The sequence below is a fragment of the Vanellus vanellus genome, assembly GCF_965231255.1.
Source record: "Vanellus vanellus genome assembly, chromosome: 12".
In the NCBI taxonomy this organism is placed as follows: domain Eukaryota; kingdom Metazoa; phylum Chordata; class Aves; order Charadriiformes; family Charadriidae; genus Vanellus; species Vanellus vanellus.
Window position 1 is genome coordinate 8,931,171 of NC_138917.1, and position 13,570 is coordinate 8,944,740.

Below are 13,570 nucleotides of genomic sequence, written 5' to 3' on the forward strand. Positions count from 1 at the left end.
CGCCGGCGGGTTCTCAGCTCCGGGTCTTCCCCCTCGGAGCCGAGCGAAGGGACGGGGCAGGGCAGGAACCTGGGACGAGTCCACCGGGGAGCTATTTGTGCGAGCTCAGATCCCAGCCCTGCCTGAAGGAGCTCGCTCTGCCTCTGTCCCTGCTTCATAGCTCTTAAAAAAAAAAAAAAAAAAAAAAAAAGGAGAAAAAAAAAAGTTAAATAATTGTTGTAAGTTTGCTATTATATGTTGACTTAGCACTGGAAAATAAATTGTCTCTGATAAACAGTCGTTTGTGTTCTCAGCCCACCCACATTAATTAAAATTTCATTGCTACAAAACTCCAAGCTCTCTCCACGTGTCTCGCTGGTACCAGCCAATGGTCTCCGGGTTATTCCTTCATTTGTTTATAGAATTAGTCTGTTGATAAGTCTGCCCACCCAAGTCGAATCAAGCTGTGTTTATTTGGAAAAATTTCCGGGCACCCAATATATAAACGCACTGATCTGATGTTTGAAATATCACGTCCACCCTTTGACGCTGTAAGCACACACAGCAGAGCAGGATGTACACTGCTGGAGCTCGGGGAGCAGCGGGCGAGGATCCCCGCAGGAAAAAAAAAAAAAAAAATGGGGCATCAAACAACAACAACAAAATATTAAAAATTGAAAAATTAAAAGAACGGAAGAAAAAAGGATGGATGAGAGGAGAAGGCAGCGCTGCGACGGGGAGGAAGGGACTGTCTGGAGTCCGGAGGAATCGGGGGGGGGGGGGAGGGGGGTCCAGGTGTGGCGGGGCTCCCCGGCCGGAGCCTGCAACTCCCCGGGCGGGGACCCGGCTCGGAGCCGCGGCCGGGCCCGTCTTTGTCGTGTTCGCCCCCCCCTCGTCGCGACGGGCCACCCGGGAGCGGGCAGAGGGCGAGCCCCGGGCTCAGCCCCGGGCTCAGCCCCGAGCAGTCAGGGCTGAGCCGGGGGAGACGCCCGGGGGCTGCAGCGAGCTTCATAAAAGGGGAATTTGGCAGGCGCGGGGAGGAGAGTCAGTATTTGTGAATGCGGGCCTGTTGCTTTATATTATGTACTTTCCTGTTTATAACAAGGAGGGGGATTATAACAACTTTACAAGTGCACACAGCTGGCCGGTGCTTACATTAGGAATTTGTGATGCTCTTTTTCTGTATAAACGTCCAGGTTTGGGGCTGTGTTTTGTGTTGCTGGATTTTTGATTTTTTTTTTTTTAATTTACTGATGTAACAGCTTTAATTCGAAGCCCCGAGGGATTCCGCTGCAGTTGGAGGTGTCGGCTCTTTCCCCAGCCCCCTCCCTCCCACCCCCCTCCTCCCCCAGCGGCTCAGACCTGCGTTAGACCCCGGGGAGACCCTGTTCCATGGAGCATCACTTCTCCGGGGGAGGGAAGAGGAGGCCTGAGGGGGGTCCCTTCCTCCTTCAGAGAGAAATAGCCCTTCAGTGAAGCTCCCGCCACCGTGGTGGGACCTTTACCTGGCAGGGGAAGAGGTCAAAGCCGGGCTCCGTGGTGTCCCCCAGCACCGCCCGGTCCTGGCGATGGCCCCCTTCCCAGGACCTCCCTGCAAGCTCCTCTGTGCCCGTGGGGTTTCTTGCCCACTTCTGCTCCCGTCCTGCCGTTCCCCCAGTAAACCACCGGGTGAAGGGGTTGCACCCCCGGGGTAAAAACCAGCGCTCTGGCTGTGGAGCCGCAAATGAGTGCTAAAGGCTTCAAGCCGCCATGCGAGCCTGGGAAATGCAGCCGGGGTGCGGAGGGAGGTGGCTTCTCGGGCGGGGGTGGGGGGGTCTCCCCGCTCACAGGCTGGTCCCACGCAGGGGAAGGGAAACCCACGCCTCTAACACCGCCCTTGCCGGTACCGCCGCATCCCCCCCTCCCCGGGGCGCACACATCCGCCGGCCCCGGGAGCTGCGGGACCCCATTCATAATGCGTGCCATAAATGCAATAAACCCCCAAATAAATAAAAAAAAGGGGAGGCAGAAAAAGGGTTTGGGGAGGGGGAAGGCTCCTGTCACCTCGACACCCGGGACCAGCACTCCCGGGCAGCCCCCCCGGCAGCATCCTCACCAGGGAGGGATGGGGCAGAGCCCGACTGCTCTAACCCGCCCGGCGCATCCTCAGGGCAGCCTCCGCCCCCCCCCCCCCCCCCCCCCAGCCCTTTCCTCTCCCCACCTCGGAGAGTCCCCCTCTCCTTGGGACCCTCCAAGCACGGATTATTAAAACAATAAATACTCGCGTGTACGGCAGGAGACAGGCACACACGGGCTCCCGCTCGCTCCCCGAGCTCCCTCCCCCAGTAAAATTCTTGCTTCCTCCTTGTTTCCCCCTCTTCTCCTCCTCTTGGCGGTAGGAAATCCTTGGAGGCGGGGATGCGGCTTTTCTGTATGCTCCTTCTTCCCAGCTCGTGTGCTGCCTTCTGTCCTTCTCCTGCCGGCGGCATCGCCGGAGCTCGCTGCGTTCTCCGCCGGGCAGCAGCGAGTGCTCCGAGCGGCTCCGAGGGCTGCGGGGGCCTTGGGGGGGAGGGGGGGGGGGGGGGGAGACGAAGCCGGGGAAGCGAGCGGAACGGCGAAGGAGGGTTTTGTTGTTGTTGTGGTTATCGTCGCTCTTCCCCTGAACGAAAAAAAAAAAAAAAAAGAAACAAAAACACAAACGCGGAGCTGGCGGTGGAGGCGCTCCTGGACGTGTTTCCCCTCCTCTCCAGCTGACGAGCCCCTTTTAAAGCAGCAGTGAGGAGCTCTCCCCCCCCTCCCCCCCATGCTCCCCCTCCCCAGGGCCCCCAGGGGGAGTGGGGTGTAAATCAGTGCTCCCCACTCCTTGCTGCATCCGAGCTTTGGGGGGTGGTGGGGTAAGGGTGTAAACCAGTGCTCCCCACTCCTGCTGCATTCCAGCCCGGGGGGGGGGGGGGGGGGAGCAGGGGTGTAAATCAGTGCTCCGCACTCCTGCTGCATCTCGGCCTGGGGGAAAAGGGGGTCTAAATCGCTGCTCCCCACTCTCGCCGCAGCCCAGCCTGGGCTCCCTTAGACACGACCTCCCAGAGTGAGCTGCCCACCCATGGCCTCCTCGCCGCGCACGGCGCTGTACAGTTGCAAAGTCACTCGATACTGACCCGAGGTTTGGGGTGTATTCCTTTCTCTCCCGGCCTTTCAGCGCCTGGTATGAACTTTCTGCAAAGTCCTCTCCAAAGTGACAGAAGACCTAGCGGCCTTCCTCAAAAAACTCGTGCCCGGCACCTTCTCACGGCGTGTTGCCGAGCTCCAGGGGGGGTGGGACGGCTTGGGGGGGGACCAGACAGCTCCGTGCCTCGGTTGTGCAGAGACCTGGGGCGCTTCCTACAGGGACTGTGTTTTACCTGGGTCCTGCAGGACCAGGGAAACGCTCCTTCGGCCGGGCTGCGGGAATATCCTGCACAAGGACATTCCCGGCGGGAATGAGCTGGAAAACCGCTGTCCCTTCCCCTCCCGAAACCCGGAGCTGTCTGGGCTTTCTGACAGGTTTGCAAACCCGTAGGTTAATAACAGCGCAGCAAGAAGAAAAAAAAAAAATAATAATAATAATAAAAAAAAAAAAACACAAAACATCCACCATCCTCATCCGCTGCCTGGAACAGCGCTGGGCCCTGGCCCGGTGCAATCGGCCATGCAGCAGCTTCAGCCAGCCCCCCCCGGGGCCGGGCTTGGCCCTCCTGATCTGCTACGGGGGGAGTGTTATGTCGGTCCTTCAGCTGCAAGGGTCTGCGGGGCCCGATCCGGCCGCGGGCGTCTGTAGCAGCTACCTCGGGCCTTCCTCCTTCCTTCTTTCCTTCATTCTTCCCCCTCTGCCCCGGCCGGGCTGAAGTCACCTGTCGCGACAGACGCCTATCGCCTTATCGACCTCCATATCTCAGCTTTTCAATACAGTCCCGAAAAGATCCCCGCACCCCCACTTTGCTCTCACCTCGCCTGCAAAACCAGCCCACCCAAAAGGGATCCCCTCGGAAGGGTGGGAGGACTGAGGCTCCACGAAGGGGGACATATGGGGTCTGACACCCCCTGCACCCCACGACAGGGCACAGCAAAGGGACGATGCTCTCAGCCCCCAACCCCTGCGCCCAGGGGGTGGCGGGGGGGGGGGGGGGGGGGGCTGGAAGCCCACCCTGCCCCCGATGTTGTTCCCGGGCGGCGGAAAGGCCTGATCCTGCAAGCTCCCGGGCCCGCACTGCTCCCAGCACCTAATAAAGGGCTTTTCTTTTTCCGCCGAAATCCTGAAATCCATCCCGCAATCCCGCCATCTCCGAAGCCGGAGTGCAGCAGCGTGAGGAGAGGGGCCGAGAGCCGCGCAGACCCCACGGGGGAGCATCCCAAGGGGACGGGGTGTGGGGGGGAAAAACACCAACAAGGAGTTGGGGGGGGGGGGGGGGGAGGAAGGGATCCCCTAAGCTCGGCTCAAGCTGTGCCACCCCCCCCCCCCCAGGAACTGTCCAGCAGCAGCCGGGGGGAGGTGGCAGAGCCCCGGGGGGGTCACCCCGGCCCCCGGCACTGCACCCCCGTGTGCCCGGCGCCCTTAGCCGGCGTGGGAAGACACGGGAGCATCAGCGGTCCCGGGATTTCTCGACACCTGTGGGAAAACCCACAGCAGCCACCTGACTTCAGGCACCTCCGGGAGGGCAGGCACCCACCCGACGCTCCCCTGCCGCCAGGCTCCACACGGGAGAGGGGAAGGATTCTTCCTTGCCTTTTTTTTTTTTTTTTTTTTTTTACCCTATTTTCTTTATACCCTTTTATCCTGTTCATTTTCATTTTGACCTTTTACCCGATTTTCTTTACCCTATTTATTTCCTCTCTTTAAAATAGCAATTCGGATTTTGTTGCATTAAAAAAAAAAAAAAAACGAAGAAAAAAAATCAAAACCACCCTCGGAGAGCCAGGAAAAATGGCAAGAGTTTTACAAGAATGTTCCTTAAAATACAGATCAAGTGAGACTCGGACATTTTTCCTCATTTAAAGCAAGAGTTTCGGTGCTTTTTGCCAGCTTTCTAGCGCAGGCGAAATTTCCTCCATCAAAACCAATTTATATCATCGATTTTAACAGCCTACCACGCGTATAACCGCTGCCTAACCCAGCCAGGGCGACGAGGGGTACGGGGGAAGGGGGGGGACGACACAGCCAGGGAATGTCCCCTGGAAATGTTGGAGGGCTGAGCCTCTGCAGCGTCAGGGAAAGGAGCCGAGCTCCAACGAGCTGGGCTTGAGAAGTCCCAAAGAGCCTTCCCAAAAATCTGCTTCGGGCTTTACCGCATTTCCATGCCTTCGGCATTGCTGTTCCCCTGCGCTTCTGCGTTAGGTTAAAGCTGTTTTGACAGGTTAAGGTTGATTTTGGGAAAACCGCACAGCATCTGTCAGTACCCGGCATTGCGAACAGGAGCTTAAATAGATAAGGAGAAGGTTAAAAATCAGCCAAACCTCCATACGGGAGAGGACTTTAAAAGCTTAAAATGATTCCGGAATTAACTTCCCACCTTCTTTTAGACTCCGCAGCAAGATGGGGTTTAAACCATCGCCCTTATCACCCGCACCCACTCTTAGCCTTTCGGGTTTCCTTTTCTAAAATTAAAAAAAAAAAAAAAAAAGAGGGGGGGGATTTTTGTTTATTTTCTGTAGAGAGAGCCGGCTCCGGGCGCTGGGACCGGCAAAGCATCGCACAAGGCCTGCGCTGGCAGGGAAGGGGCAAGGGAAGCCGAAATCCTCCCCCCCCCGCCTCCCCACCACCCACCCACCCCTCGCCGTTTTCCCCATCGAAGGCCTGGAAAATTTCCCCAAATTTCAAGATGGCCAAGGATTTGGGATTGAGGGAGAGCGCCGGTGCTCAGACCCGGCCGTGCCTTATTTGTTCCCCCCCCTCCCCCCGCAGATGTGTAATTTCCAGCTCCCCACATAAACTAAACCTTTGGTCAAAGAGATAATAAGAAATCTTTAGGCTCCAGGAAAACGACTTTGTTTTAAAAACAATCAGTTTTCCGCATGAAGAAAAGGTGAAGGGAGAAAAAAAAAATATGCAAAAAAAAACCCACGTATATACAGAGACAAGCGCCAGACTTGGAGCAGAAAAAAACATCATGGATTTATTTTAAGGTAAGTACAACAATTAGGACCACATAAGACAAACGAACTTCGAAGCAGGTTAAAGCAAATAGTCCTTAGGAATGGTCAAGATGAAGTCTATTATACAAAACATCACACATCGTAAATAATAATTAAAAAAAGTATCAGATACTTTGTCTTTTTCTTTCAAAAAAAAAAAATCCACCAGCAAAAAAAAAAATAAATTATTTCCTCGTCTTGCGAAAAGAACAGCTCTAAAACGAAAGAAACTCTATTGCATAATTGTACACAGAAGAAGAAATCACTTGTCATTAATTTGGACGTTAGGAATTGTTGGGCGAGACAAAAATAATCCAGTGAACTCAACTTTAAATATTATATTAATGGCTCTGAAAATCAGCCTGATTTGAAATCCACACATTTTTTACAGTACAACAGAGAACTTTAAAAATACCCAGGACATATATTTATATATATATATTTATATACTTTTTTTTCTTTTAAAACGTATAAATGGTCGTTGCGATATTGGTCCATAACTTATTTTTTCTGAGACCCCCTATACTTTAGCATATAAAAATTGCCACTTTTAGATAGACATATATATATAGAATTATTCCTTTTTTAATGATTTTTTTTTATTATTATTATTTTAGGAAAGATCCCCCTTTTCAAGTAGAATTTACTTGCCTGGAATTTAAGGAGGCCCGAAACGGGGCTTGGGATCTACAAACTCTGTGACCCCCGGGTCCACGGGGAAGCTGTCAATTTTTTTTTTTTTTTCCATTTATTTTTTTTTCCTCCATCTGAAGCGTTTGGTGTGGGTTCATTTCTCCTGATCTTTTTCCTTTAATATTTTTTTTTTTTTAGGTTTTTTTGTTTGTTTGGCGGATGGCCCTGTACGGGGGGGGGGGGGGAAGAGGGGGGTGTCGCGGCTACTCAGTACTTAGTGCAGTCGTAGGAGTAGGGGGCGGCGTGGCGGTATAGGGAGGGCGCGGATCTGTAGGGGATCTGACAGGCGGAGTTGCTGCTCACCTGGTGGTCGCTGAGCGAGGCGCTCTCCATCCCCAACCGGTGCGAGGTGAACATTTCCCGGACGTTGGGAAAAGTCTGCTGTTGGGAGCCAAAAGTATGCCCGGGCAGGTGGCTCAGCTCAGCCCCGTGGTTGAGGTACCAGGAGGCGGTGGGTTGCCCCCCCGCCGCCGCCGCCGCCCCGCCGCCCCCGCCGCCGCCGTGGGGGTGATGCCCGGTGCCCAGCCCGCCCTCCTGCCCCGAGGGCAGGCTCAGGGTGCCGAGGGGCGACGGGGCGCCGGTGGGATGCTCGGCCAGACCCTCCTCCAGCGGTGCGGGGGGCACGCACATGTGGCCCGGCCTCTCGCCGCTGTAGAGGCTCATGGCCCGCATGCTGCAGTGGTAGCTCCCACTAGTGTCCAGGGCCTGGCTGCACGCCGCGCTGTAGCCCGACGGTTGCCCCGCTGGGTAGCCCAGCGGCATACCGGCGCCCGTCCTGCCCGAGGCGGCACTCACCGGGCTGAGATCCCCCGCGGGGGAAGTCCGCAGGGTCATGATGCTCTCCACGCTGAAGCCCGGGAGCCCGTTGCCGGCGGGGTGATGCTCGGGCAGAGAGCCCTCGGGGGAGGCGGCGGCGGGGGGCGAGGCGGCGCTGCGGGGGCTGTCCCGCAGGGCCCCGCCGCTGGCCGGGCTCAGCGTCTCCACCTTGGTGATCACCGGCAGCTCGGGAGACGCCGTCTCGCTCTTGATGACCACCTTCTTCTCGGAGGCCGGCGCCGAGGCGGAGGAAGAGGAAGAGGAGGAGGAGGAGGAAGCTTCCTTGGGGAGGTCGGCGCCGGGCAGCCCGGGGGGCTTGGGCTGCTCCTTCAGCAGCCGTTCCCGGGCCTCCTCCTTCTCCTTGGAGACATCCTTCTTCTTGAAGCGTCTCCGGCGGCGCAGGAAGCTGCCGTTCTCGAACATGTTGTAGGAGTCGGGGTCCAGCGTCCAGTAGCTGCCCTTGCCCGGCTTCTTGTCGTCGCGGGGCACCTTGACGAAGCACTCGTTGAGGGAGAGGTTGTGACGGATGCTGTTCTGCCAGCCCTGCTTGTTCTCGCGGTAGAAAGGGAAGCGGTCCATGATGAACTGGTAAATCCCATTGAGCGTGATCTTCTTGTCGGGGGCGTTCTGGATGGCCATGGTGATGAGGGCGATGTAGCTGTAAGGTGGCTTCACCAGGTCCTTGGGGGCGGCGGGTTGGTGGGGGTGGTAGGGTCCGTAGGAGCGCCCCATCCCCGCCGCGTACTGCTCGGCGTGGCCCGAATAGACGCTCATGGGGTTGCCCATGCCGCCGTACGTCCCCGCCGTCCGGTAATAGTTCTGCTCGCTTAAATACGGCACCACTCCCAAAGCGTTGGGGTCCGAGACGGAGTAGCGAGCCTGCATCATTGGAGAGGGGCTTCCCGCGGCCGGGGAGGAGAAGGAAGAGGAGGAGGAAGAGGGTGGAAGGACCTCACCCCCGTCCGGGACCCCTCTGCGGAGAGGGAAGAGGGGAGAGATGGGGAGAGAGAGAGAGAGTCTCAGAGAGGAGCTAAATCCCGGCGTGTCCTCTAGCAGCGGCCCCGCAGCAGCATCCTCCGGGTCGCCGGGGCCGGGTGGTCTCTGGCCGCCTCTCCCTCCCTCTTTATTACTGTGATTCTGGTCTACACACCGGCGGCGGAGCGCTGCTGCGGACCGGGAAGCAGGGTGGGAGGAGCGGGGAGGGGGGGGGGGGGGAACACCCGGTTCTCGCAGGAAAAGGGAGTTATATATATTAAAAAATATATATATAATAATAAAAAAAAAAAAAAGAAGAAGAAAAAAAAGCAGCCTTGCGGAAACCCAGTTCTTGTCACAACACCGGCCCGAAATCTTCCGGAGCCCTCCCGGCTCCTGGCGGGGGGGGGCGGGGAGCAGGGAGGGGGTGTTGCGCGGAGCCGCCGAGCTCCCTCCCGGCCGCGCCGCCGCCTTCGAAACTCGCCCCGCGCCGCCCGCCCGCTTTTACTCCCCGCCGGCCCCGCCCCCCGCCGCCGCCCCCCCGCCAATGGGCGAGCGCGCACCCCGCCGCCGCAGCCAATGGGAGGGCGGCGGCGGGATGCGGTGGCGCTGGCGTGCATCGCGCGCAGGCACACGCCACACGCGCACATACACACACACACACACACACACACGCCCGCCCGCCCGCCAGCGCCTTACTCTAAAATTATATATATATATACACATTAAAAATTATACCGATCCTCTCCCCCTTCACTCCAAACTCTATAATTTTAACGTTTTGGCCCCGAAAGGAGCCAGCGCCGAGGGGGTCTGGCCGGGGGCTCTGCTCGCCCCCGGCACCTTCCCTCGCGCTTCACCAAAAAGAAAAGTTTTTAAGCACTTTAAAAATTATTTTTTAATTTTTTTTTAATTTCTTTTTTTTTTTTAACCAAGTTGGTCTCAAGGACGGCGGGAGTCGCGACACGGCGCATCGCCCCGCGGTGCCGACATAACGGTGCCCCTGTGCCGGGCAGGTCCTTCTTTCCCCCCTCTCCTCTTTTTTTTTTTGTTATAAATATATTTATTTTCAGTGAAATGGTCCGCCGGTTCCTCGCCCGGCGCCGGGAAAGGCCACCGGTTCCCTCCCCGCCGTGCTCGCCCAGTGGCGAGTGACATCTCGTCCCGCTTTGCCCCTCGCACACCGGCCCCGCCGTCGCCCGGGGGCTGAGTGGTTCCTCTATCGCTTTGGGGGAGTTTGAGGGTATTTTATTATTATAATTTTTAAAGAAAGAAAACAGTGAGCGCACTTAAGTGGCTTTTGGGGGGGGGTTGGTGTTGGTTTTTTTTTTTCGTTCCGGCTATTGAGGCGGATTTTCTTGTGCGTGTGAAATCCGCCCCTCTGCCTTTTCTCTTAATGATTTCATTAGAGGCAATCAGAGAGGGACAATTAGGGACGCATGGTGACCGAGTGTAAACGCAGGTACCGGGAAAACTGCTGCGAGCTGCCCTGTCCCACCCGGGAGAAGCGCGGATCTGCCCAGCGAAGAAACGAAGGTGGGAAACAGCGGTTCCCCCCACTCCCTGCTCCGCAAAAGAAAAGAAAAGGGAAAAAAAAAATAATAATTAGTCACTGCAAAATCGATCCGAGCCCGAAGAGACCGAGATAAGGTTGAAATTAATTAGCTGTCACTTCGGCAGGGCTCCTTCCCGCCGCCTCCCCCCCGAGCCCGGCTGCGCCCGCTCTGATTTCTCAGCGGTGATCTTTTGGTTTCTTACACTGTAATTCTGCCTCTCCCTCCATGCAATTTGTGGGGCTTCGTAAGGCTTTAAGGGAAGATATTTATTTTATTTTTTTTTTTTCCTCCCGAAGTCAGACTGTGATTTTTTTCTGGCCGCTGGTGAGAAGGTCCCTTCCCCGCTCCCAGACGGGGCGGTGGGGATGAGACCGCAGCCGGCTCCGGCCGTGGGAACTCGGCAGGGCTGTTAATTACCGGAGATTTTCTTAATAAGAAAGGAAACGATTTTATGAGATAAACGGGGGGTATAAAAAAAAAAAAAAAAAGAAAAAAGAAAAAAAAAAGAGGCAGCTTCTCTACAGGGATATAAGGTTAAAAATTATCTGCGGTGGAAAAATTGATTGGAAAGTTTCGCCGGACGCTTCGAAATCATTCTTTAATTTTGATGGAAATAAATGTAAATGGTCTGGGAGGGTTTCATCAACCGAGCAAACGTCCGGGGGATTTTTTATGAAAACAAATAGTAAATTCTGCGAGGTCTGCTTGATACTTTTCATGTAGATGTACGACCGTCTAGAAAACTTTTATTTTATTTTATTTTTTTCCCGGAATAATTTGAGAACGACTTCACAATTTTGTCTTCGGTTTCCAAAGAAATCACATTTCTCATAAAAACTAGGGTGTTCTCTTAGCGTACATAAGCACACGGGATTTCTTAAACAATATAACTTTTCAAAAGGCAGGAATTTTTAAATGCAAAAGCTTGACCAAAGCCACCCCTGCGGCGTCCTAGAGCTGTCCCTTCCTGGAAGCCTGGTACGCTCTCGAGAAATAACCTTGTTTGAATCTTACCTCTCCTCGGCTGAAAGCTTTACCGAGATGAATTTCTACAGAAAACCGAGAAGCAGCACTAGGTCTTTGCCGGCTGCCGCGGGGAACTTAACAGAGACTAAACCGACGGGCTCGGAAAAGCCCAAACTTCGAATGGCAGGAAGGAAAAGAAAAATAAAATAAAATCATCATCATGAAAAATCACCAGCTTTCAAAGGGGGAAAGCGCAAAGAGAGGAGTCCCTTCAAGCGAGAGAGCGAGAGGCACGGGGGGAGCGCTCTCTCCTCCCGAGCACCGCCGGTTTCTCTCCCCCGTCCTCCGCGGGACTCCTGGAGCCGCGTTTGCCCGTGGTACCCGCACAGCCACGGGCGGGAAGGCGGCGGTTTTCCCTCCGCAGCTTTTATTTGCCTTTGGCGACCACCCGACAGCGACAACACGGACCCTTCCCCTCCTCGGCGGCTCTTCCCACGCCGGCTGCCCGGGCCCCGGGGCGGGCGGGGGGCTCGGGGCGGCCGGTGCCGGCGGCGGGAGCAGCGCTCACCTGCCCGCCCCGGGGGCTCGGCGCGGCGTGTGCTGCCCCCCAGGGGACACCGAGGGGCTTGCACCGCTCCACCGGCACCCCACCGGCACCGCACCGGGTGCCCGGTTGCGCGGAAGTACTGGGCGGGAGAGGAGGAGAGGGGACAGGGAGAGAGGGAAGGACAGACAGGGAGAAGGGAGGCGAGGGAAAAGCCGAGAGAGGGGGGGAAACGAGATAGAGGATCAAAGAAAGAGAGGGCGAGTGAGCGAGCAGGCGAGAAAGAAAGAGCAAGAAGTGTGTGAGAGGGAAAGGGAGTGGAGAATGGGAACAACAGAGAAAGAAAGCATGAGTGGCAAAAAGAGAAAGAGAAAAAAGAAAGAAAGAAAGAGAGAAAGAAAGAAAGAAAGAAAGAAAGAAAGAAAGAAAGAAAGAAAGAAAGAAAGAAAGAAAGAAAGAAAGAAAGAAGCAAGAGGGAAGGAAAGAGAGAGATAAAGAGAGGAATAAAGAAGGAAAGAGAGAAAGAGAGAAAGAGAAAGAGAGGAGAGGAGAGAAAAAAGAGAGGAAGAGAGAGAAAGACAAAGGGAGAAGGAGAAGGAGAAAGAAAGAAAAAAGAGAGAGAGCGGAATAAAGAAGGAAAGAAGGAAAGAGAGAGAAAAAGAGGAGAGAAAGAGAGAAAAGAGAGGGAGAGAGAAAGAGAAAGAAATAAAGAAAAAGAAATAAAGAAAAAGAAAGAAAAAGTGAGAAAGAAAAAGAAAGAGCTAAAGAGAGAGGAATAAGAGAGAGAGGAATAAAGAAGGAAAGAAGGAAAGAGAGAGAAAGAGAGGAGAGATAGGAGAGAAGGAGACAAGGAGATAAAAAAGAGAGGAAGAAAGAGAGAAAGAGAGGAAGGCAGGCAGGAAGGCAGGCAGGAAGGCAGGAAGGCAGGAAGGAAGGAAGGAAGGAAGGAAGGAAGGAAGGAAGGAAGGAAAAGAAAAGCTATGTCATGGCACCAGTCCAGCTAAGACCCACCAATGCACCTGGCTTTCTGCTCGTTCACCATTTTTGCACCTGTACTGGTGACCGACCCAGGAGAGGGCACCCACCGCTGGTTCCAGGGGGCTGACACAAACCCCACACCTATTTCCCAGTGGCAGGCGACATCGTAGGGCTCAAACAGGTCAGCCCGGACCAGCCCCACCTGCTCTAATGTGCATCCTTTGCTGGGTTATTTCGTAAGTACAAAAATTCAGTGAAACGCTGTTTACTCACACATGGAAATTCATTTCACAGTGGACAGAAAGACTGGTTTCTAGTACCCAGCTAATATGCTGTATGAATGAAAACCTCATTAAAAACTGTTGCCTTTAAAATTTGTAGTCTATTTTTAATTTTCAACATTCAGAACCAAGCTTAGTGATATTGCTAGTTCAGCGCTCCCCTTTGGATGTGTTTTGTCTGTTTTCTGTGGCTGCCTGTGTGTGTTCAGCCTGCACTTCAGTGAAATGATTCCCGCAGCACAAGGAGTTTCTTTCTGCATTGTTCATAGGGTTTGTATTAATCCGGCACTCCCTTTTTCTAGGTGTTTTCACAAATTGTGGGTGTTTCAAGCAAGAGCTGCATTCTGCCCTCTGTATGAAAGCCCAGGATCCTTTTTTAACCTCTTTCACTACAGTATTTTATTAAATTTGGTGAAGTGGATATTAGAACTGATTCAGACACCTCCAATAGACTAATTCAATTTACAAGGACGTTGGTGGCCACGTCTGCTTCCTGCTGAAAAGAGAGGCTTCCCAGTGGCATCCGTACGAGCCACATCAGGCTGCTAGAGATAATGCTAAAAGCTGCGGTACGCGTGATAGAAGAGACCCTGGAAAAGTAATTTGGAGCAAATTTCAGACCCATAGAATCAAAGCAG

The 13,570-nt window shown here is 54.4% G+C and overlaps 1 protein-coding gene across 1 annotated transcript; it reads right to left on the reverse strand.

Annotated features, from left to right (window-relative positions):
* Positions 1–6,124: 6,124 nt before the first annotated feature.
* Positions 6,125–8,808, reverse strand: FOXC2 (forkhead box C2). The gene has a single exon (XM_082489506.1). It carries the CDS (start codon positions 8,518–8,520, stop codon positions 7,024–7,026), a length of 1,497 nt encoding a protein of 498 aa, XP_082345632.1. The 5' UTR covers positions 8,521–8,808; the 3' UTR covers positions 6,125–7,023.
* Positions 8,809–13,570: the final 4,762 nt, after the last annotated feature.